The sequence below is a fragment of the Aotus nancymaae genome, unplaced genomic scaffold (genome assembly GCF_030222135.1).
Source record: "Aotus nancymaae isolate 86718 unplaced genomic scaffold, 86718_ANA_hifiasm-v0.15.2.pri h1tg000028l, whole genome shotgun sequence".
NCBI classification, from domain to species: Eukaryota; Metazoa; Chordata; class Mammalia; order Primates; family Aotidae; genus Aotus; species Aotus nancymaae.
In genome coordinates this window covers 28,671,773-28,694,972 of record NW_026988441.1, presented here as the reverse complement: position 1 = coordinate 28,694,972, position 23,200 = coordinate 28,671,773, and the positions used below count along the sequence as shown (strand labels likewise).

The 23,200-nt window shown below is 48.7% G+C and overlaps 1 protein-coding gene across 5 annotated transcripts in view; it reads left to right on the top strand.

Annotated features, from left to right (window-relative positions):
* Nucleotides 1-21,578, top strand: part of NWD1 (NACHT and WD repeat domain containing 1) — an 87,200-nt gene extending 65,622 nt beyond the window's left edge. For 4 of the 5 annotated variants that reach the window (XM_064381671.1, XM_064381670.1, XM_064381674.1 and 1 more), the window contains 7 exons: nucleotides 1,301-1,573; nucleotides 4,753-4,843; nucleotides 9,457-9,611; nucleotides 11,876-12,152; nucleotides 16,249-16,799; nucleotides 18,947-19,052; nucleotides 21,263-21,578. In XM_064381671.1, coding sequence (XP_064237741.1) covers nucleotides 1,301-1,573; nucleotides 4,753-4,843; nucleotides 9,457-9,611; nucleotides 11,876-12,152; nucleotides 16,249-16,799; nucleotides 18,947-19,052; nucleotides 21,263-21,564 — 1,755 coding nt within the window. In that variant the 3' untranslated portion in view covers nucleotides 21,565-21,578. Of the gene's footprint in view, nucleotides 1-1,300; nucleotides 1,574-4,752; nucleotides 4,844-9,456; nucleotides 9,612-11,875; nucleotides 12,153-16,248; nucleotides 16,800-18,946; nucleotides 19,053-20,476; nucleotides 20,527-21,262 lie in introns of all 5 variants that reach the window. The other variant, XM_064381673.1, reaches the window with a different exon arrangement.
* The last annotated feature ends 1,622 nt before the right edge of the window (nucleotides 21,579-23,200 follow it).

Here is a 23,200-nt window from a genome sequence, read left to right as displayed (position 1 = left end):
CCTCTCTATCACCCAGGCTGGAGTGCAGGGGTACCATCTCAGCTCACTGCAACCTCCACCTCCCAGGTTCAAGCGATTCTCCTGCCTCAGTCTCCTGACTAGCTGCTACTACAGGTGTGTGCCACCATGCCCAGCTAATTTTTGTATTTTTAGTAGAGACAGCATTTCACCATGTTGGCCAGGCTGGTCTCAAACTCCTGCCCTCAGGTGAACCACCTGTCCCAGCCTCCCAAAGTGTTGGGATTACAGGCCTGAGCCACCATGCCCAGCCTGTTGTATAGTCTCTGAATGTTCTGTGGGCTTCTGAAATTAGTGTCTATTCCACTGTGTTATTCCATTATATCGATCATAACCCTATGATTTCATAGTTTTATACATAGAGACACCAATAGCATTGTGGGTAATAGCTTAGTAACTTAATGCCAGGAGGAAAAAATATCTTTATTTAACTCCCAGTTGAGTTTCTTGGGAACTGAGTGACCCTGGTCACGTCATTCACCATTCTGAGTCTCATTGCTTCCTCTTTGTCGTAAGATCATGAGACATATCCTGGCATAGTGCTTAGCACACGGTAAACACCAAATAATTGATATCCATCCATTATGGTGTTACATGAGTAATTAGTGGTTGTTGACAGTAACATAAATCAGCAATATAAATCATGCCACCCAAAACAGGAGTTGCCAACCAGATGTAGCTATTAAACACTTGAAGTTTGGGGGGTGGGGAGGGGCAAGGGGAGGGAGAGCATTAGGACAAATACCTAATGCATGCGGGCCTTAAAACCTAGATGACAGGCCAGGCGCAGTGGCTCACGCCTGTAATCCCAGCACTTTGGGAGGCCAAGGCAGGTGGATCACCTAAAGTCAGGAGTTTGAGACCAGCCTGACCACCATGCCTGGCTAATTCTCCACTAAAAATACAGAATTAGCCAGGCATGGTGGCACATGCCTGTATCCCAGCTACTCAGAAGGCTGAGGCAGAAGAATCGCTTGAACTCGGGAGGCGGAGGTTGCAATGAGCCGAGACTCTGCCGCTGCACAGCAGCCTGGGCAACAAGAGTGAAACTCCATCTCAAAAAAAAAAACCAACACAAAAAAACCTAGATGAAGGGTTGATAGTCGCAGCAAACCGTGATTGCACCACTGCACTCCAGCCTGGGTGAAAAAGAGAAACCCTATCTCCGAAAGAAAAGAAAATGTATAGAGTAGACAAGGGCACGGATCTTGCATTTGACTCCGGGAAACTTGCAGTCTAGGTCTCCTGCCAAGATGTCGCTTCCTCTTCGTTATTCTATTAGATCAATGCTTGGAATCTGGAAACTGCAGAGCTGGTTTTCCATATCCTGGGAGATGCCTCTGATCCTTGGATGTGCATGGCCGTGCTGGACTCCCAGGCCACGCTGCTGACAGTGTCCAGGGATGGTGTGGTCAGTCTGTGGAACTCAGCCACGGGAAAACTTCAGGGGAAGCAACACATGTCCAGCATCAAAGAGGGAACGCCAACCTGTGCCGTCTCAGTCCAGAAGCAAGGGAAGCTTATTACTGGGTTTAGCAATGGCTCCATCTCTTTGGTAAGCACCTTTACTGACCATAATGTGAACATTAACTCAGTTTTAAAGTGCTCAGATGTGCTAGAGATTGGGAAAAATAATCTTGCCTTGTATCTTTTTTTTTTTTTTGAGACGGAGTTTCACTCTTGGTGCCCAGGCTGGAGTGCAATGGTGCGATCTCAGCTCGCTGCAAACTCCGCCTCCCGGGTTCAAGCGATTCTCCTGCCTCAGCCTCCAGAGTAGCTGGGATTACAGACACCCACCACCACGCCCAGATAATTTTTTTTGTGTTTTTAGTAGAGACAGTGTTTCACCATGTTGGTCAGGCTGGTCTCAAACTGCAGTCCTCAGGTGATCCACCCACCTAGGCCTCCCAAAGTGCTGGGATTATAGGCGTGAGCTACTGTGCCTGGTCATATATTTTTAATAAATGACACTTAGATGCTGCTGCTGCTTCTGCTTCCTCCTCCTCCTCCTCTTTTTCTTCTTCTTCTTCCTCCTCCTCTTCCTCTTCCTCTCCTTCTCCTCCTTCTTCTCCTTTTTCTTCTTTTTCTTGAGACAGGGTCTCACTCTGTTGCCCAGGCTGGAGTTCAGTGATGAGATTACAGCTCTCTGCAGCCTTGACCTCCTGAACTCAAGTGATCCTCCTGCCTCAGCCTCACTGGTGTAAGCTATTACGCAGGCTAACTTTTTTATCTGTAGAGACAAGGTTTTCCTATATTGTCCAGGCTAGTCTCAAACTCCTGGGCTCAAGCGATCCTCCTGCCTTGGCTTCCCAGAGTGCTGGGATTACAGGCCTGAGCCACTATGCCCAGACAGCTTCTTTATTATTATTATCAATTATTTTTAGAGACAGGCTCTTGCTCTGTTGCCCAGGTTGGAGTACAGCAGTGTGATCATAGCTCCTCGATCTTCAACACCTGGGCTCAACAGACCCTCTGGCTTCAGCCTCCCAAGTAGCTAGGAGGATTACAGGGCGCACCACCATGCTCAGTTCATTTTTAAAAAGCTTTTCATAGAGACAGGCTCTTACTATGTTAACTCTGTTACCCAGGCTGCTCTCAAGCTCCTGCCTCAAACCGTTCTCCTGTTTCAACCTCCCAAAGTGTTGGGAGTACAGGCGTGAGCCACCATGCCCAGCCCCAGCACTTGAATTTGCAGTTCAGCAGAGTTCAGGAAACATCCATTGGCGTCTCTTGGGGACCACCCGATGTGGGCAATTGATGAAGCTCAGTCCTTCAGGGGAGCTCTAAGGTGTGATATGAGGCCAGGCATGGTGGCTCACACCTGTAATCCCAGCACTTTGGGAGGCCGGGGCGGGTAGATCACGAGGTTAGGAGTTTGAGGCCAGCCTGACCAACATGGTGAAACCCTGTCTCTACTAAAAACACAAAAATTAGCTGGGCGTGGTGGTGGGCGCCTGTAATCCCAGCTACTTGGGAGGCTGAGGCAGGAGAATCACTTGAACCGAGGAGGCAGAAGTTGTAGTGAGCCAAGATCGAACCACTGCATTTCAGCCTGGGCAACAAGAGCGAAACTCCATCTCAAAAAACAAAAACAAAAATTAGCCTGGTGTGGTGTCATGTGCCTGTGATCCCAGCTACTCGGGAGGCTGAGGCGGGAGAATCACTTGAATCTGGGAGGCGGAGGTTGCAATGAGCAGAGATCTTGCCACTGCACTCCAGCCTGGGCAACAGAGCGAAACAAACAAAAACGTGTACTGGGCATCCTGGTGAGGGGGAAAAAGCTGCTCGGAGGTGTTTGCAGTAAGAAGCCTCAGGAATGGAGGAGAACGTGGAGGGCATATGGCAGGAGTGCTAACAGCAAATTATGTAAGGAAATGTAATGGAGAAGCTTTGGCACCATGCTAGGCACTGGATGGGCTATAGAAACATAAGACCCCCTGCTGGGTGCAGTGGCTCACACCTGCAATCCCAGCACTTTGGGAAGCTGAGGTGGGCAGATCACCTGAGGTCAGGAGTTCAAAAGCAGCCTGACCAACATGGAGAAACCCCATCTCTATTAAAAATACAAAAATTAGCCGAGCGTGGCACACACCTGCAATCCCAGCTACTCGGGAGGCCGAGGCAGGAGAATTGCTTGAACCCGGGAGGTGGAAGTTGCGGTGAGCTGAGATCATGCCATTGCACTCCAGCCCGGGCAACAAGAGCGAAACTCTGTCTCAAGAAAAAAAGGAATAGAGGTGAGACAGGAACATGCCTGGGTATTAGGGAAAAGAGAGGGAGTGTGGAGATGATCAGAGAGGGTCTAGTATACTCTGCGGAGGAGGAATGTGGCCACTAAAGAATCGTGGGGTCCGGGCGCAGTGGCTCACACCTATAATCCCAGCACTTTGGGAGGCCGAGGTGGGAGGATCACTTGAGCCCAGGAGTTTGAGGCCAGTCTGGGCAACACAGCAGGACCTCATCTCTACCAAAAATACAAAACTTATCTGGGCATGGTGGCGCACACCTGTGGTCCCAGCTACTTGGGAGGCTGAGGCGGGAGAGTTGTTTGAGCCCAGGAGGTCGAGGCTGCAGTGAGCTATGATTGCACCCCTGCACTCCAGCCTGAGTGACAGAAGAAGACCCTGTTTCAAATTTAAAAAAAAGAAATGAAACGTAAGACCGCCTCCCAACCCTACCGTCAAGGGACGGGGCTGGGTTCATCAGTAACTTACAGTGGCACTAGAGGAACAGAGTCTGCTTTCAGTAGAGGTAGAAGCAGTACAGTCTTGGTTGGGTGAAGGATCAAATGCTTCTGAAAGGGGTGATCTGGGAAGCCTCCCCAGAGGAGGCAGGCTTGGAACAAGAACGACGTGAAAATGAAAAAAAAGGGCTGGGCATGGTGGTGCACGCCTGTAATTCCAGCACTTTGGGAGGCCGAGGCCAGTGGATCATGAGGTCGGAAGTTCAAAATCAGCCTGACCAACATGGTGAAACCCCATGTACTAAAAATACAAAAATTAGCCGGGCATGGTGGTACACTCCTGTAATTTCAGCTGCTTGAGAGGCTGAGGCAGGAGAATCACTTAAACTCGGGAGGTGGAGGTTGCAGGGAGCTGAGGTCATGCCACTGCACTCCTGCCTGGGAGACAGAGCAAGACTCCATTTCAAAAAAAAAAAAAAAAAAAAAAAAATTCCAAGCTTCTAACCCTTAACCCATGGAAGTGCCTGACAGGCACCCTTGGTTCTCCACAGGTTTCTTCCGAAGGGGACAGATTGCTGGAGAAGCTTCCAGATGCTGTGAGGTTCCTGGTGGTCTCTGAAGATGAGTCTCTCCTCGCCGCAGGTAGCGTTTAGCTCACGTTTGGAATAGTGAGGAAGCCAGTCAGGACGGGGTTGGAGAAGGGGGTGGGCTTGGGAACAGAGAGGGCTCCTAGGGCCAGAGGTCAGCAAACTTTTTCTGCCAAATGACCTCATAGTAAACATTTTTTGCAGTCCAGACAAGACATTCTCAGTTGCAAAGACTCAACTCTGCAGTTGTGGCACAAAAACTAGCATAGACACTATTGTTTCTCTATTCTTTTTCTCTCTGTCTCTCTTTTTCTTTTTTTCTTTTTTTGATACTGAGTTTTTGCTCTAGTTGCCCAGGCTGGAGCGCAATGGTGCAATCTCAGGTCACTGCAACCTCTGCTCCTGGGTTCAAGCGATTCTCCTGCCTCAGCCTCCAGAGTAGCTGGGACTACAGGCGTGTGCCACACCACGCCTGGCTAATTTTGTATTATTAGTAGAGATGGGGTTTCCCCATGTTGGTCAGGCTGGTCTTGAACTCCTGACCTCAGGTGATTCATCCACCTCAGCTTCCCTGGGATTACAGGCCTGAGCCACTGCACCCGGCCTTTTTGTTTTTTGAGATAGGGTATTGTTGTGTCACCCAGGCTGGAGTGCAGTGGCTCAATCATAACTCATTGCAGCCTTGAATTTCTGGGCTCAGGTGATCCTCCCACCTCAGCCTCCGGAATAGCTGGGATTACAGGGATACACCAACACACCCAGCTAATTTTTGTAATTTTAGTAGACACAGGGTTTCACCATGTTGGCCAGGCTGGTCTCAAACTCCTGACCTCAGATGATTCACCCACCTCAGCCTCCCAAAGTGCTGGGATTACAGGCGTGAGCTACCGCACCAGTCCCTTTTGTTCCTTTTGATGTCGGATTTCTCTTGGCCTCTTTGCCAGACTGGCAGCAGGGGGCACCCCATCTTCTCAGCCAGCCGGGCCACATCTGGCTTGTGGTCCCAGCTGCAGCTCCCCTGGACACTGCCGTGACCGATCACTCAGTGTAGGGTCCAGCCGGCTGCTCCAAGCACTGACACAGGGGCAGGCTCCGTGCGGGGCCCACGGCCAGACCAGGTGTGTTGCCCTGAGGGAAACACAGGAGGACCCTCGACCCTGAAGCCCCAGAGTGGCTGTTACAGTGTGCTAATTAGCTTTTTTTTTTTTTTTTTGAGATGGAGTCTTGTTCTGTCACCCAGGCTGGAGTGCAGTGGCATGATCTTGGCTCACTGCAACCTCCACCTCCCGGGTTCAAGCGGTTCTCGTGCCTCAGCCTCCCAAGTAGCTGGGATTACAGGCACCTGCCACCATGTCCTGCTAATTTTTGTATTTTTAGTAGAGATGGGGTTCCACCATATTGGCCAGGCTAGTCTTAAACTCCTGATCTCAGGTAATCTGCCTGTTTCGGCCTCCCAAAGTGCTGGGATTACAAATGTGAGCCACCACACCCAGCCTAATTTGCTTTTTTAGTTCCACCGTCCACAACCCAGTGGATGGTAGCATGTTAGCAGCTCAGTCAGCCCCTTGCCTCGTTCCAGTCCACAGCTCTGGGACTGGCTTGGTCCCACCTCTGCTTCTATTGCATGGGGCAGCTGCCCTCTGCCAGCAAGCACAGAGGGCCACAGTGTTACAGCCTTCCTGGGTACCTGCATTTGGTGAGTCCTGAGCTCTTGTCCCGTGTCCAAGAAGAATGAGGTCATACTGACAATTGAAAGATGATAAGGACAGAGAATTTTATTGAGCAATGAAACAGCTGTCAAACAAGAGGGGATGGGAAGGTCAGGTCATCTCTCTCAGTGTGGCTGAGTGTGGGAGTTTTTATAGGCACAGGATGGGGGAGGGGCAGGCTGTAAGTAGTATTGGAAAAGGTAACATTTGATTGGTTAAAAAACATTATTGAGGCCAGGTGCAGTGGCTCACGCCTGTAATCCCAGCACTTGGGGAGGGCCAAGATGGGCCATCACCTGAGATCAGGAGTTCAGACCAGCCTGGCCAACATGGTGAAACCTTGTCTCTACTAAAAGTACAAAAATTAGCTGGGCATGGTGGTGGACTCCAGCTACTTGGAAGCCTGAGGTGGGAGAATTGCTTAAACCCAGGAGATGCAGGTTGCAGTGAGCTGAGATCGCACCACTGCAAAAAAAAGTCTTATTCAGAAAGAACCAATCAGGAAAGGGTGGCAAACAGGAACAGAAGTTCTCACTCTGGGTTGCCGGTTTCCTATAGGACCAGCAGTCCAGGCTGTTTTTGGCTCAAAGGTACAGTTTCCCCAGGGACCCGTTCCTATCTGTCTAGGCATTTGCCTGCCTCCTGCTGCTATCCCTTCTTTTCACCCTTCTTTCTTTCCTCTCTTTCCTCTCCTTCCTTCCTTCTTCCCTTTCTCTTTTCTCTCCTCCCTTCCTCCTTTTTTTCCTCCTCTCCTTCTTTCCCCTCCCCTCTCCTCCTCTCCTCTCCCTCCCCTCCTCTCCTCTCCCTTCCCTCCCCTCCTCTCCCTCCCCTCCTCTCCTCCCCTTTCCCCTCCCCCTGCCCCCTCCCATCCCCCTCCCCTCTCCCCTCCCCCTTCTCTCTTCCCCCTTCCCCTCCCCTCCCCCTTTCCCCTCCCCTCCCCTCCCCTCTCTCTTTCCTCCTTTCCTTCCATCATATTTATCAAAGCCCTGCTGTGTGCCCGGCTTTGTACTAGTTTCTGAGATACCATGACGAGCCAAACAAGCAGTCCCTACCCTCCAGGAACTTACAGTTTCATTATAATAACGTTACAAGGTTCCTTAAGATGAGTGATTACTGGCCGGGCATAGTGGCTCATGCCTGTAATCCCAGCACTTGGGGAGTCCAAAGTAGGCAGATCACTTGAGGTCAGGAGTTCGAGACCAGCTTGGCTAAAATGGTGAAACCCGGTATCTACTAAAAAATACAAAAATTAGCCAGGCATGGTGGTGAGCACCTATAATCCCAGCTACTCAGAAGGTTGAGATGGGAGAATCGCTTGAACCCGGGAGGCAAACGTTGCAGTGAGCTGAGATCATGTAATTGCACTCCAGCCTGGGTGACAGAGCGAAACTTTGTCTCAAAACAAACAGACAAACAGAACAAAAACAAAAAGATGGTGATTACAGAAGTCAGACCCCCTCACCAGCTGTGGGCTATGTGGCAGTTGGGGACAGGACTAAATCTACCTTCCCCATCCTGGATCCCTTCTCCTGGCATCTAATAGGGGCTCCAAAACATCTCTCTTTGTTTGTTTGTTTGTTTTGAGACAGAGTCCAACTCTGTTGCCCAGCCTGGAGTGCAGTGGTGCAATCTTGGCTCACTACAGCCTCTGCCTCCTGGGCTCAAGCAATTCTCCTGCCTTAGCCTCCTGTATAGCTGGGATTACAGGCGTGCACCACAACACCTGGCTAATTTTTATATTTTTAGTAGAGAATAAAAGACATTAAACATTGGGTTTCACCATGTTGGCCAGGCTGGTCTTGAACTCCTGACCTCAAGTGATCTGCCTGCCTTGACATTTCAAAGTGCTGGGATTACAGGCATGAACCACCGCGCCCCGCCCCCACAACATTGCAGAGTCCAGCCCCGCAGGGTATAGTGGGTGTTCTTTTGTGTGCAGAGATGACAGATTGCAGGAAAGAAAGAAACAAGACACAGAGATAAGAGAAGAATTCCGCTGACCACCGCTACCAAGGCGTGGAGTCCCGTAGTGGCCCCAAATGCCAGAATGCACTGATATTTATAGAATACAAGGCAGGGGGGCAGGACCAGGAGAGTGACTAACCTGACATGATTGGTAGGGGTCAAGCAAATCACATTCTTACAATACGGGGGCCACACTTGGTACAGTATAGGGGGCCCCTAACTCTCAGCCGCTGCAAGGAGGGGAGGCACATGTGTCAGTATCTTTCTGTGCACTTATCAGAGAGATCAAAGGCTTTTAGGATTCCCCTATTCTTACTTCTCACAACTTCTAAGAATTTACAAGGGAGCATCGGGTGGGAAAGTGGAACATGAAAGTGGACAAGGATGGTGACCATTGGAGCACAGCACCGCGGAGAGGCGTTTAAGCCCCTGGATGTCTGCGGCCGGCCCAGCTACTGTCAGACCTTCCTTGAGAGCCGGAGGGAGCAGTGTTCTCTGAACTCCCCAGTGAAAGGGAAACTCCCCCTCACGGCCGGCTAAGCAATGGGCGCCTCCCCAGGCGCTGCCGCTACCGCAAGGCATTTACTCTCATCTCCCGATCACGTCTCACAATTTCCCTTCAGTTCCGAATTATATTTCACCCGATTATTTCTGTACTATAAGGCTAAAAATGTTTCTACACTGTAATACTAAAACAAAGGTTAATAATAGAGAATAATAATGGGGTAAGATTGATTGATTATATAATTGATGATGTGATTGTATTTAAGTCTACTTGGTGTCATTGCTATAACTAAGTAATCAGTAAATATATTTGGTATGGTTGCTGTATCTAAGTAATGAGTTATTTATTATGCTGGGACAGATTGTGCCTTCAGTCTCTTGCCAGGGCGCCTGGGCAACTTTCTTCCCACAAAACATCTCTGTTGATGGAAGGAATTACCCTCAACCCCTCCAGGCATGAGAGGTATAACCCAGGTTCCTGCTGTTTCAGGCTTCGGAAGGTCGGTGCGGATATTCTTGGCAGACTCGCGGGGCTTTCACCGATTCATGTCTGCAGATCTGGAACACGAGGACATGGTGGAGACAGCTGGTTTTAGTACTGAGAACAATCTGATCATCACGGGGTCCCTTGATGCTCTTGTTCAGGTGAGGGGAGACCCAGGACCCTTCATCCTCGCCTCCGACCCCAGAATAGACAATGTAATCTTTTTTTTTTTTTTTTGAGACGGAGTCTTGCTCTGTTACCAGGCTGGAGTGCAGTGGCACGATCTCAGCTCACTGCAACCTCCGCCTCGTAGGTTCCAGCGATTCTCCTGCCTTAGCCTCCTGAGTAGCTGGGATTACAGGCGTGCACCGCCATGCCCAACTAATTTTGGTATTTTAGTAGAGACAGGGTTTCACCATGTTGGCCAGGATGGTTGCGATCTCCTGACCTCGTGATCCGCCTGCCTCGGCCTCCCAAAGTGCTGGGATTACAGGTGTGAGCCACTGAGCCTGGACAACAATGTGATTCTTTGGGGATTTTTGGCTGCAAAATACAGAAACCAAAAAACAAAAAAACAAAAAAACAAGTGCAGGAAAAATAGGTGAGTTCATTGAGAGGATATGAGGGTGTATCCTCAACCCCAGTGACAGACCTGGGTGGGAATTACTGAAATGTTCAACAAAGGAGGTGGCATTTCCAAGCTGAGCCTCAAACCTCTGGGGCAGATTTGAGCTTTCAGAGTGGAGCAGGGTTGTGGGGGACAAAAATTCTCAATTTAAGTTCAAAGTTGTCCAAGTTAGCGAGAAAAGTACATGGTGAAATAGCAGATCTTGCCACACGGTGGCTCACGCCTGTAATCCCAGTACTTTGGGAGGCTGAGGCAGGCGGATCACAAAGTCAGGAGTTTGAGACCAGCCCGACCAACAAGGTGAAACTCCGTCTCTACTAAAAATACAAAAAATTAGCTGGGCATGGTGATGTGCACCTGTAATTCCAGCTACTCAGGAAGCTGAGGCAGGAGAATCGCTTGAACCTGGGAGGCTGAGATTGCAGTGAACCGAGGTCATGCCACTGCACTCCAGCCTGGGCGACAGAGTGACTCCATCTCAAAAAAAAAAAAAAAGCAGATCTTGCCGTGTTTTAGTCTCACACCCCTTGAAGTTCTTGTTTTTGTTTTGTTTTATTTTTTGAGACGGAGTCTTGCTCTTGTCACCCAGACTGCAGTGCAATGGCACGATCTCAGCTCACCGCAACCTCTGCCTCCCGGGTTCAAGCGATTTTCCTGTCTCAGCCTCCCAAGTAGCTGGGATTACAGGCATGCACCACCATGCCCAGATAATTTTTGTATTTTTAGTAGAAATGGGGTTTCTCCATGTTGGTCAGGCTGGTCTCAAACTCCTGATCTCAGGTGATCTACCTGCCTCAGCCTCCCAAAGTGTTGGGATTACAGGCATGAGTCACCGTGCCTGGCCCAAAATTCTTTTTTTTTTCCTCCTTCTTAGATAGATTTTTTCCAGTTTTAAAGAAATTGACAAATAGGCTGTGCACAGTGGTTCACACCCGTAATCCCAGCACTTTGGGAGGCTGAGGCTGGCGGATCACTTGGGCCCAGGAGTGCGAGATCAGCCTTGGCAACATAGCAAGACTCTGTCTGTACAAAAAAAAAAAAAAGAAAAAGAAAAAAAATTAGCTAGGCATGGTGGCTCATGCCTGTAGTTGTAGTTACTCAGGAGGCTGAGGTGGGAGGATCACATGAGCCTGGGAGGTAGAGGCTGCAGTGAGTTGTGATTACACCACTGCACTTCAACCTGGGTGACAAGACAAGAGCCTATCTCCAAAAAATAAGAATAATTTTCTTTTTTTTTCTTTGAGACTGAGTCTTGCTCTGTCACCCAGGGTGGAGGGCAGTGGTGTGATCTCGGCTCACTACCACCTCTGCCTCCTGGGTTCAAGCGATTCTCCTGCCTCAGCCTCCCAAGTAGCTGGATTACAGGCACCTGCTACCATGCCTGGCTAATTTTTGTATTTTTAGTAGAGATGGGGTTTCACCATATTGGCCAGGCTAGTCTCGAACTCCTGACCTCATGTGATCAGCCCACCTTGGCCTCCCAAAGTGGGATTACAGGCATGAGCCACTGTGCCTTGCTAGAATAAAATTTTTTTTAAAAATTGAAAGATCTGAGCTTCCAGATCCTCTAAAAAAGGTTTACAGGGTATCCTCCAGGGGTTCCCTGGAACACACTTTGAGAACTGCTCTGGTAGCTGCTGGGTTCAAGCCTGAGGAAGTTAATGGGATGGGAAGATGTGAAGCCCCTTGAACTACAGCCTGAAATTCACCTTAGGTGTATGAATGGGCTGAAGTGTATTTTTGAACTACGATTGTCCACGGAAGACATCAATCTGCCCTCCTGTTGTGCATCCTCAGGTATGGAGTCTGTCAGAACAGGGGACCCTGCTGGACATCCTGGAAGGCGTCGGGGCCCCTGTGAGCCTGCTGGCCTGCTGTGGGGCTTTGGTGGCATCTGCTTCCTGGCAGTCCTCATCTTTCAAGGTCTGGGATCTCAGCAATGCTCATAGGCCCCGGGCCCCTGCGCCATTTCTGGACCGCACCGGCCTCACCGCAGTGTCCCACAGTGGAAGCTACGTCTACTTCCCCAAAATTGGGGACAAAAACAAAGTCACTATTTGGGACTTGGCAAAAGGTTGGTAAGGTATAAAGTATGGCCATTTTTGTGGGTAAGGCTAGGAGCCGTCTGTCTTAGTTTAGGCTGCTGTAACCAATTATCCCCGAAGACCAGGCACCGTGGCTCATGCCCATAATCCCAGCACTCTGGGAGGCCGAGGCGGATGGATTGCTTGAGGTCAGGAGTTCGAGACTATCCTGGCCAACATGGGGAAACTGAGTCTCTACTAAAAATACAAAAATTAGCCGGGCGTGGTAGCACGTGCCTGTAATTCCAGCTACTCAGGAGGCTGAGGTAGGAGAATTGCTTGAACCTGGGAAGCAAAGGCTGCAGGGAGCTGAGATCACGCCATTGTACTCCAGCCTGGGTGACAGAGTGAGACTCTATCTCAAAAAAATTTTTAAAAATATCCCCATAGATTGGGCGGCATAAGCAACAAATATTGCTCAGCGTTCTGGAGGCCGGGAAGTTGTAGATCAAAGTGTAAGCAGATCTGGTGTCTAGTGAAGACCTGTTTCCTGGTCTTCTGTTTCCTGGTTACAATTCAAAATGAGATTTGGGTGGAAAAAGCCAAACCATGTTTGGCTGCCTCAGGTAGTCCTTCATAGCAACACCAATGGACTAAGACAGGCCCCAGCTCCTAATACCGTCCCATGGAGGGTGAGGATTTTAACATAGGAATTTGTGAGGGGGAGGGGAAGACACAAATCTTCAGTCCATAACGCCCCAATGACTTCAATTAGGTGCAAAGTAGTCAGTCATGGCCGGGCGCGGTGGCTCACACCTGCAATCCCAGCACTTTGGGAGGCTGAGGCGGGCGGATCACTTGAGGTGAGGAGATGGAGGACAACCTGGCCAACATGGCGAAACCACGTCTCTACTGAAAATACAAAAACTAACCAAGCATGGTGTTGTGTGCCTGTAATCTCAGCTACTCGGGAGGCTGAGGCAGGAAAATCACTTGAACCCGGGAGGCAGAAGTTGCAGTGAGCTGAGATCACTCCACTGCACTCCAGCCTGGGTGACAGAGCGAGACTCCATCTCAAAACAAAATAAATAAATAAATAATTCCCCCAAAATTAAAATATAAATAAATATTTTTTAAAAGATTAGAAAATCTCCAGGAGACAGGCGTGGTGGTGGTGCCTGTGGTCCCAGCTACTCAGGAGGCTGAGGCCGGTGGATCGCTGGAGCACAGGAGTTCGAGGCTGCAGTGAGCCATCATCATACCTCTTCACTCCAGCCTAGGCAGTACAGTAAGCCCTGTCTCTTAAGACAGAACAACAAAAAAAGAGGCCCCAAGGAGCTTCTTTGCTTCTTTCTACCATGTGAGGACAAAGAAAAGCCGGCCAGCCGTGGCCCAGAAACAGGACACTCACCAGATACCAAATTTTTCTTTTTTAATTTATTTTAACCCAAGACACCAAATTTGCTGGCACCTTGATCTTGGACTCCCCAGCCTCCTCCAGAAATATGAGAAATAAATTTCTATTCTTTCTTTAAATTTAAGAAAAGAGAAATAGGGCCTCTGTTGCCCAGGCTGGAGTGCAGTGGCACTATCATAGCTCACTGCAGCCTTGAAGTCTCCGGTTCAAGCAATCCTCCTGCCTCAGACTCTGGAGTAACCAGATCTACAGGCATGCACCACCAAGCCTGATGCCTTTTTTTAAATGTTTCTGTAGAGGTGGGGTCTCACTATGTTGCTCAGGCTGGTCTCAAACTTCTGGCCTCAAGTGATCCTCCCTCCTCAGCTTCCCAAAGTGCTGGGATTACAGGCCTGAGCCACCAAGCTGGGCCTGATTTGCTGTTCTTTCTAAGCCACCCAGTCGATGACATTCTGTTACAGCAGCCAGAATTGAGTGATCCGCCCGCCTGAGTCTCCCAAAGTGCTGGGATTGCAGGTGTGAGCCACCGCACCCGGCCAAATTTTGTATGTTCTGTAGAGACGGGGTCTTTCTATGTTGCCCAGAGTGGTCTCGACCTCCTGGGCTCAAGGAATCTGCCCGCCTCAGCCTCCTAAAGTGCTGGAATTAGAGACGCACACCACCACATCTGGTTAATTTTTAATGTTTTTGCAGAGGGAGGGGTCTCATTCTGTTGCCCAGGCTGGTCTTGAACTCCTGGCCTCAAGCCATCCTCTCACTTCTGCCTCCTGGGATTACAAGCATGAGCCATCGCACCTGGCATCTCTCCATTTCCTTGGGCCCTGGTTCACCCTGCAGCTAGCGAACAAGCACCTTGAGAATTGTGACCTCACTTGACTGGCTTCCTGCCAACCCCCAGAGCTTTGCCTAGCAGGCTGTTACTCTAAAAATGTTTGCCACATTAACGACTGAATAAAGTTAAGAATGAGCTTGAAAATTAGGGTTCTTTTCTCCTATTATTTCATCGTTAACAAGGAGTTTCTTTTCTTTTTCTTTTTTTTTTTTTTTTGAGAAGGAGTCTTTATCTGTTGCCCAGGCTGGAGTACAGTGGTGTGATCTCAACTCACTGCAACCTCTACCTCCTGGGTTTAAGTAATTCTCCTGCCTCACCCTTCCTTCCAAGTAGCTGGGATTACAGGTGCCTACCACCACACCCGGCTAATTTTTGTATTTTTAGTGGGGACAGGGTTTTGCCATGTTGGCCAGGCTGGTCTCGACTCCTGACCTTAGGTGATCCACCCACCTCGGCCTCCCAAAGTGCTGGGATTACAGGCATGAGCCACTGCCCCGCCATTAACAAGGAATTTCTGTACCTCTAACCCCCCAGCAGCACTGTGCCAAGTACTGGTGGTGAGCAACTCAGAAATCCCTCACTGTCCGATTCTCAAAGACCCAAGGGTGCCACACCTTCGTTTTACTCCTGGGATTTGTCCACTGATGAAAGAAGCCTCTTATCTGGAAATGGCAGGGGAATGTGACCACCTCCCCTAAAATGGCCCCAGTCAAGGACTGCCTGATACAGGAGTACAAAAGTCTGGTCCCCTTGCTTCAAGATGGGACAATTCATAGTGGCTTATGCCTGTAATCCCAGTACGTTGGGAGGCCAAGGTGGGAGGATCGCTTGAGCCCTGGAGTTCAAGACTAGCCCAGGCAACATGGCGAAATCCTGTCTCTACAAAAATTACGAAAATAAGCTGGGCGTGGTGGCCGGAGCCTGTAGTCCCAGTTACTTGCGGGGCTGAAGTTGGAAAATCGCTTGAGCCTGGGAGGGTGAGGCTGCAGTGAGCCACGATCATGCCACTGTACTCCAGCCCGGGTAACAGTGAGACTCCATTTCTAAAAAATAAATAGGCTGGGCACGATGACTTATACCTGTAATTCCAGCACTTTGGGAGGCCAGGACAGGTGGATCACTTGAGGTCAGGAGTTTGAGACCAGTCTGGCCAACATGGTGAAACCCTGTCTTTACTAAAAATACCCCAAAATTAGCTGGGCGTGGTGGCATGTACCTATAGTCCCAGCTACTCGGGAGGCTGAGGTGGGAGAATTGCTGGAACTTGGGAGGCAGAGGTTACAGTGAGCCAAGATTGCACCACTGCACTCCAGCCTGGGTGACAAAGCGAGACTCCATCTGAAAAAAATAAAATTAGTGGGGTGTGGTGGCGGGTGCCTGAGTCCCAGCTACTCAGGAGGCTGAGGCAGGAAGATCAGTTGAATTCAGCATTTGGAGGCTGCTGTGAGCTATGATCACACCACTGCACTCCAGCCTGATGAACAGAGCAACTGTGTCAAAAAACAGTTGTTAAACCCTTAAAAATATGATCACCAAACCGGGAGCGCTGGCTCACGCCTGTAATCCCAGCACTTTGGGAGGCTGAGGCAGGCGGATCACCTGAGTTCGGGAGTTTGAGACCAGCCTGACCAACATGTAGAAACCTCCTCTCTACTAAAAATACAAAATTAACCAGGCATAGTGGCACATGCCTTTAATTAATCCCAGCTACTCGAGAGGCTGAGGCAGGAGAATCGCTTGAACCCGGCAGGCGGAGGTTGCAGCGAGCCAAGATGGTGCCACTGCACTCCAGCCTGGGCAACAGAGCAAGACTCTGTCTCAAAAAAAAAACGCCAGGGAAGCAGTGCCGCTGTGATTCATTCTCAGTATGAGTAATTCTCATTTTTCTTCCTGCCAGGTGAGGAACACGATTCCCTTGACACCTCCAGTGAGGTCAGGTGTCTGGAGGTCGCTGAGCAGCACAAGCTCCTGTTCACTGGCCTCATGTCGGGGGTTGTCCTTGTGTTCCCCCTGAATTCCAGGCAGGACGTGATATGCATTCCCCCTCCCGAGGCCCGGAAAGCAATCAGCTGCATGTCCCTGAGCAAGTGCGAGGACCGCCTGGCCATCGCCTATGACAACATCGTCCTGGTGCTGGACATCAGCCCCGGGGACCCCTGCCCGCTTATCGATGGCCCAAGGTACACCTTTTATACCCAGCTGCCCGAGACCATCTCCAACGTGGCCGTTCTGACGGACTACCGCGTGATCTACAGCATGACCGACGGGGACCTCTTTCTTTACGAGTGTGCAAATTCCAAAGCACTTCCCTTGGAGGTCCACAAGAGCCGAGTCACGTGTGTGGAGGTCAGCCACAAGGAGCAGCTGCTGGCCAGCGGGTCTGAGGATACCCTGCTGCGTCTCTGGGACCTACAGGCATGCAAGCGGAAATTCGAGATGAGCTATACCGTACGTGGCCTGCCTCCCCATGTTCAGGCTAGACCCAGGCTTTGGAAAACCAGTAGCCAAGTCACCATTTACTGAGTACATACCATGGGCCATCGACCTGGGTGGGACTAAGGTGAAGAAAGTGAGGCACTTGGTCAGGCGCAGAGGCTTACGCCCTGTAATCCCAGCACTTTGGGAGACTGAGGTGGGTGGATCACCTGATATTGGGAGTTTGAGACCAGCTTGGCCAACATAGTCAAACCCTGTCTCTACTAAAGATACAAAAATTAGCCAGGCCTGGTGTTGCACGCTTGTAATCCCAGCTACTCAGGAGGCTGAAGCAGGAGAATTGCTTGAACTCAGAGGCAGAGGTCACAGTGAGCCAAGATCATGCCACTGCACTCCAGCCTGGGCAACAGACACTCCATCTCAAAAAAAAAAAAAAAAAAAAAAAAAGAAAGTGAGGCACTTGTCTCAGGAGCAAAGTTTTTTTGTTTTTGTTATTGTTTTTGTTTGTTTGTTCTTTGAGATGGTGTCTAGTTCTGTCACCCAGACTGGAATGCAGTGGTACAATCTCAGCTCACAGCAACCTCTGCCTCCCGGGTTCAAGTGATTCTCTTGCCTCAGCCTCCCAAGTAGCTGTGATTACAGGTGTGTGCCACCACGCCTGGCTAATTTTTGTATTTTTAGTAGAGATAGGGTTTTCGCCATGTTGGTCAGGCTGGTCTCGAACTCCTGACCTCATAATCCGCCCACCTTGGCCTCCCAAAGTGCTGGGATTACAGGTTTGAGCCACTCTACCTAGCCAAGAAAGAATATTTTAATGTAATATTTTAAAAAATCTAAAATGAATACCAAAATTCCATGCAGAACAAAATGTCAACATTATAGGTAAAAACTGGATCAAATGCTGCACTCCTTTCAGACTGTTTCACTCTTCCCCGTAATCCTAGCTCTGTGCTGTTTCTTTATCCAACTGATATTTATTGAACAACCTCTGCCAGCCCCCCTTTTATTACCGAGGAAGCAGCTGTGACGAGAGGCACACTATCCCATGTTTTAAAGCCATTTTCTACTAGTTGGGGAGACACAGTGAGCTCTCTCTGTCTGGGCAAAAGGTTGTTTTGTTTTGTTGTTTTTAATATATTTTTTTCTTTTATAGAGATGGGGTTTCACCATGTTGGCCAGGATGGTCTCGATCTCCTGACCTCATGATCCACCCACCTTGGCCTTCCAAAGTACTGGGATTATAGGCGTGAGCCACCGTGCCCGGCCCCGCAAAACATTTTTTTCTGTGTTTTGCTCATTGAAGTTTCCCTTGTTCCTCGGAGAGCACCTGACATTTCCTTGATGCCCAATAAATGGCAAGGGCTGCTGCTTAAGAAAGCCATGTAAGGCTGGGCACCGTGGCTCACGCCTGTAATCCCAGCACTTTGGGAGGCTGAGGTGGGTGGATCACTTGAGGTCAGGAGTTCAAGACCAGCCTGACCAACATGGTGAAACCCCGTCTCCACTAAAAATACAAAAATTAGCCGGGCGTGGTGGCACACACCTGTAATCCCAGCTACTTGGGAGGCTGAGGCAGAAGAATCGCTTGAACTCAGGAGGTGGAGGTTGCAGTGAACAAAGATTGTGCCATTGCACTCCAGCCAGGGAAACAAGAGTGAAACTCTGTCTCAGAAAAAAACAGTAACAAAAAAAGAAAAAAGAAATTGAATCCTACAGTTGCTCCTTTCCAATGCAAAATGTCTCTAAACCTTTCTATCCAACCTCTATGGAGGTGTGCCTGGGTTGGGGTACACCTCACTAAGGGGTACACATCTCTCACCTGGAGAGATGTGCTGTTCATCTCTCCAGGATTTCACTGGATCCATCCCCTGTGGGGTGCTTCAAAGCCTGGTTCCAAGGTCAGGAGTTGGAGACCAGCCTGGCCAGCATGGTGAAACCCCGTCTCTACTAAAAACACAAAAAAATAGCCAGGTGTCATGGCTCATGCCTGTAATCCCAGCTACTTGGGAGGCTGAGGCAGGAGAATTGCTTGGGAGGTGGGAGGCGGAGGTTGCAGTGAGCTGAGATCGCACCATTGCACTCTAGCCTGGACAACAAGAGTGAAACTCCATTTCAAAAAAAAAAAAAGAGAGAGAGAACATATTGTCTGTTTTCAACAGAATTCTTACTGCAGAGGGGTCCAATGTGCTTGCTTCTCCAAGGATGACAAGTACGTATACGTGGGCTTAAAGGATCGCTCCATACTTGTCTGGAGTGTGCTGGACGGTGAGTCATTTTGCTTTTAGGGCAGGATTGAGCTTCGATCTGGAGATAAAAAGCTCTGACCTGGGTCTTGGGTATTAGAGGGCCCCACTCTGGCCACCTCTAGCTGCATCCCTCAGTTTTTAGGAAGGTGTCTGCATGCAAAAGCAATGGGCCCACAATCCCTCTTCTAGACCCATGCTCTGGAGTTCAAGAACTCCCTCCCTCTATAGCCTTCAGTTTTCATTAGGGCATGCACAGGCTTCCTGCATGCAGCCATCCTTCTGAGGTACACCATGACCCTGGTGTATGCTCTTCTGGGCTCAGGAGTAGCCATGGGGTGGTATGGATGGAGTTTGGGTATCTCAGCTGGTTGTGAGATGGAGCTGGGAAGAGTGAGAAGAGAAGAGGGTCAAGTCACTAGTAGCAGGGGGCTGGTTACATCACTACATTCCAGCATAGAACCCTGAGGAGCCCAAGAATTCTCAATCTGATCCTGCCTTCCAGGTGTTTGTGAAGGTTCCTTCATCAATATAGGAGGATACAGCATGTTTTATTTACTAGTTTATTCTCTAGAATTGCAATGTTTATATATTGTATCTTCTAGGATGTGGGTCTTAATTCATTATTTCCCCCCAGGCCTTATACATTTTAGAAGCAGCCTGTGTAAAGACCAACCACTTGGAAAACACCGTGTCTCTTGGTCTGTTGAGTATTATGCTAAGGTCTTAGCAAGAGTTAACATTGGCCGGGTGCAGTGGCTCATACCTACAATCCCAGCACTTTGGGAGGCTGACATAGGATTGCTTGAGGCCAGGAGTTCAAGACTAGTCTGGACAACATAGCAAGACCCTGTCTCTAAAAAAACAAAAAAATTAGCCAGGCATGGTGGTGCATGCCTGTAGTCCCAGCTACTCAGGAGGCTGAGGTGGGAGGATCGCTTCAGCCCAGGAGTTCTGGGCTGTAGTGTGCTATGCCAACCGGGTGTCCTCACTAAGTTCGGCATCAATATGGTGACCTCCCAGGAGCGGGGGACCACCAGGTTGCCTAAGGAGGGGTGAGCCGGCCCAGGTCGGAAACAGAGCAGGTCAAAACTCCTGTGCTGATCAGTAGTGGGACTGCATCTATGAATAGCCACTGCATTCCAACCTGGGCAACATAGCAAGACCCCCTCTCTAAGAAATAAAAATAAAAATAATTTAAAAATTAAAATTAGCCAGGCATAGTGGCACATGTGTGTAGGTCCAGCTACTCAGGAGGATAAAGTGAGCATGAAAAGTTGAGGCATGGGAGATCCAGGCTGCAGTGAAACAGGATAGCACCACTTCACTCCAGTCTGGACAACAGAGTGAGACCCTGTCAAAAAAAAAAAAAAATTAACATTTTTTGTATACTGGGTACTGTCCTTAAGTCATTTAACTCTCTCAATACTCACTCCCATTTTACAGAGCAAAAACTGAGGCTCTGAGAGGCTGGCAGACTTGTCCAAGGTCACACAGTGAGTAACTAGTAGGCTGAGGTTTGAAGTTGATCTGCCTGATTTCAGTATGCCTTTGTCACTTTCTTACACTCTCTCCTATGGAAAAGGCACTCATTGTGTATTACCTCTCTGAACCCTTATGACACTGGTAGGAGATGAATATCATTGCTATCCTTGTTTGACAATGAAGAAGCTGAGGTTCAGAGAGGTTAGGAGACTTGCCCAAGGTCACAAAAGAAGTAAGTGGCTGAATGAATGTCAGGTGGAGCCTAATACATTGTAGTCGAATATACTGTAATCTGATACATAGTAAACTATAACACTATAATACATTGTAGTATAGCATGCTGTAGCAAAGATACATATAACTGGTATAAAGTACAGATGGCTCAGAAGCTGAAGGTTGAGGATTGTGGCCTTAAAAGCCCATCCTGGGCCAGTTCACAACCTCTCTTCCTTCTCCTCCTTTGACAATAATATTTACTGAGCTTACTCTGAGCCAAAAACCTGTATTAAACACATGACCTGAGTGATGCCTTCCAATCTCAAAAATCCTTCTGGGCAGGTGTAGGATCTGTTATCATTCCCATTGTGCAGATAAAGCAAGAGGGACCCTTTGGGATGATAAATGTCATGCCAAAGTTAATAAGGGGCATAACAGGAATTTGATCCCATGCAGCCAACTCTAGAATGTGTAGGATTGGACCTCTACACCCCATTTTTCTCATTTGTGTCCTTCTCTTCACCCTTACAGGCACCCTACTGACAGTCCAGTTTGTCCATGCTGTGGTAAACAGAATCATCCCAACCACCAGTGGCTTCATTGCCCCCACCAGCCATGGTTATTTGATCCGAGAACGTTTCCAGTGCCTTTTAGCAAGAGCCTCACAGCAGGACCCTCACAAGAACTTCAAGAAGGCAGTGTGGATGGTCAAATCCAGGCAGAGAGAGGTGCTAGCAGCAGCTGCAGGAGCATTCCAGGACTTGGAGTCAGAGAGTGCCCAAGGAAATGAATCCAAGTCAAACAGATGTTCACAAGTCTGCCTGATAGTTTAAAAAAAAACAAAAAACCCCTGTGGGGGTATAACCTCCAATGACTTAGCCCTATTTAATCTGGTTAAAGCAAAAAGAATATGTTTGCTGATGTATATTTGGACCCATGGCTTCAGATTACATGACCCAGATCTTGCCTCTTCCCATTTTTTCCATTCTTCCTTCCTCTTTGTCATTTTCTTTCTTTCTTTCTTTCTTTCTTTCTTTCTTTCTTTCTTTCTTTCTTTCTTTCTTTCTTTCTTTCTTGTTTGGCAGGAGCAGAAGCCTCATTCTTTGTCATTTTCATTCTTAGACTTGCCACCCCAAGTTAGTAACATGGTGACCAATATGCTGCTGTCTCCAATTTCAGCAGAAAAGAGAGCTTCTCTTCCTACAGTCCTAGCCTCCACTTTGTTGGTCCCAGTTGGCCCATATGCCTAGCCCTAAACTAACTGTTATCTCTGGAAGAATGCAGAGCTCTAATTGGCTGGACTGACCCAATGTCCACCACTGGGACTAAAAATAGAAGAGATAATTCCTGAGACCCAAACTAGGGTTCTGGTACCAGGTGAAGGGGGAATGGACGAATGTGAGACAGAGCAAACCACTGATGTGGACCACAGAACTTCACAGTTTATAAAGCATTAGATGCTGTGATCTGATCCTCATTACAACCTATACTTTAGGGAGGGCAGGAGTTTCTGCGTCTATTTTACAGATAAGGAAACTGAGCCTTGCAGATGTAGTTATGATTTAATTCAGGTCACAAGCCTAAGGTGCAAGGGATCTAAGAGCAAGCCTTCTGTCCATTCCCGTTAGACCTCACTCCAATTTCAGTCTCCAAAACACAACCATCTCTTCCACAGGTGCCACACTCAAATGCTCACAGGAGCTAGTGACTAATCTAGGTACTTCCATACACCTAAGAGAGCAGCAGGGTGAGATGGAGACTGGGCCTGTGGAAGGCAGAGATTGTGTCTTGGGTCGGTGTGAGCAGCCTGACACTAGCCCAGAATCGCCAAGGCAAAACCGGACCTCTGCCATCAGTGCTTTCAATTGTAATAAGCAAAGCCAGAAATCCAGACTTTTATGCAAAAATCTTCTGACTTTTAAAGTTGGCGATTGGTTTAATTTGTATCTGTAGCACATTTGGCAAGTGCGTCTTTGGTTAATGAGCTGACTTCAAGACTCAAGCTGGCGGTAAAATCTTCACCATGCTATAGTTCTTCCATCTCTATTTTCTGGCTCCCGAACTTTTGGGATAAAGATGTGGTTTTTTAATCTTAAAAACCGAAGGCTCTTGGAAGTAGGAAGAGCTGCTGACATCTCCCTGCTTTGCTTTTGAACCATCTGCCTTATGCAAGTTCAACAGTCAAATTGTTTTCTTTCCACTTAAGTGGATTTTTCTTCTCTGCCCACAGCCTTCTAAAAGCCTTCTCAGTGTTCTCAGGCTTTTGCTTTAATGCTAGGAGAGTCTAAATCTTTAAGGTGGCTATTCCTCCTCCCCTCTGTGAAATTCTGACAGTCTCAGAAAAAGCAACCTTAGAAACAGAGGCTTTTGAGCTGAACAAGACCCTACTCTTATCTTATTCATTTATTTTCCAAAACAGGTTTCTAAGGCAGGTTTTGGTAGTTCTGCAAATGTTAGTGTCAAATTTCA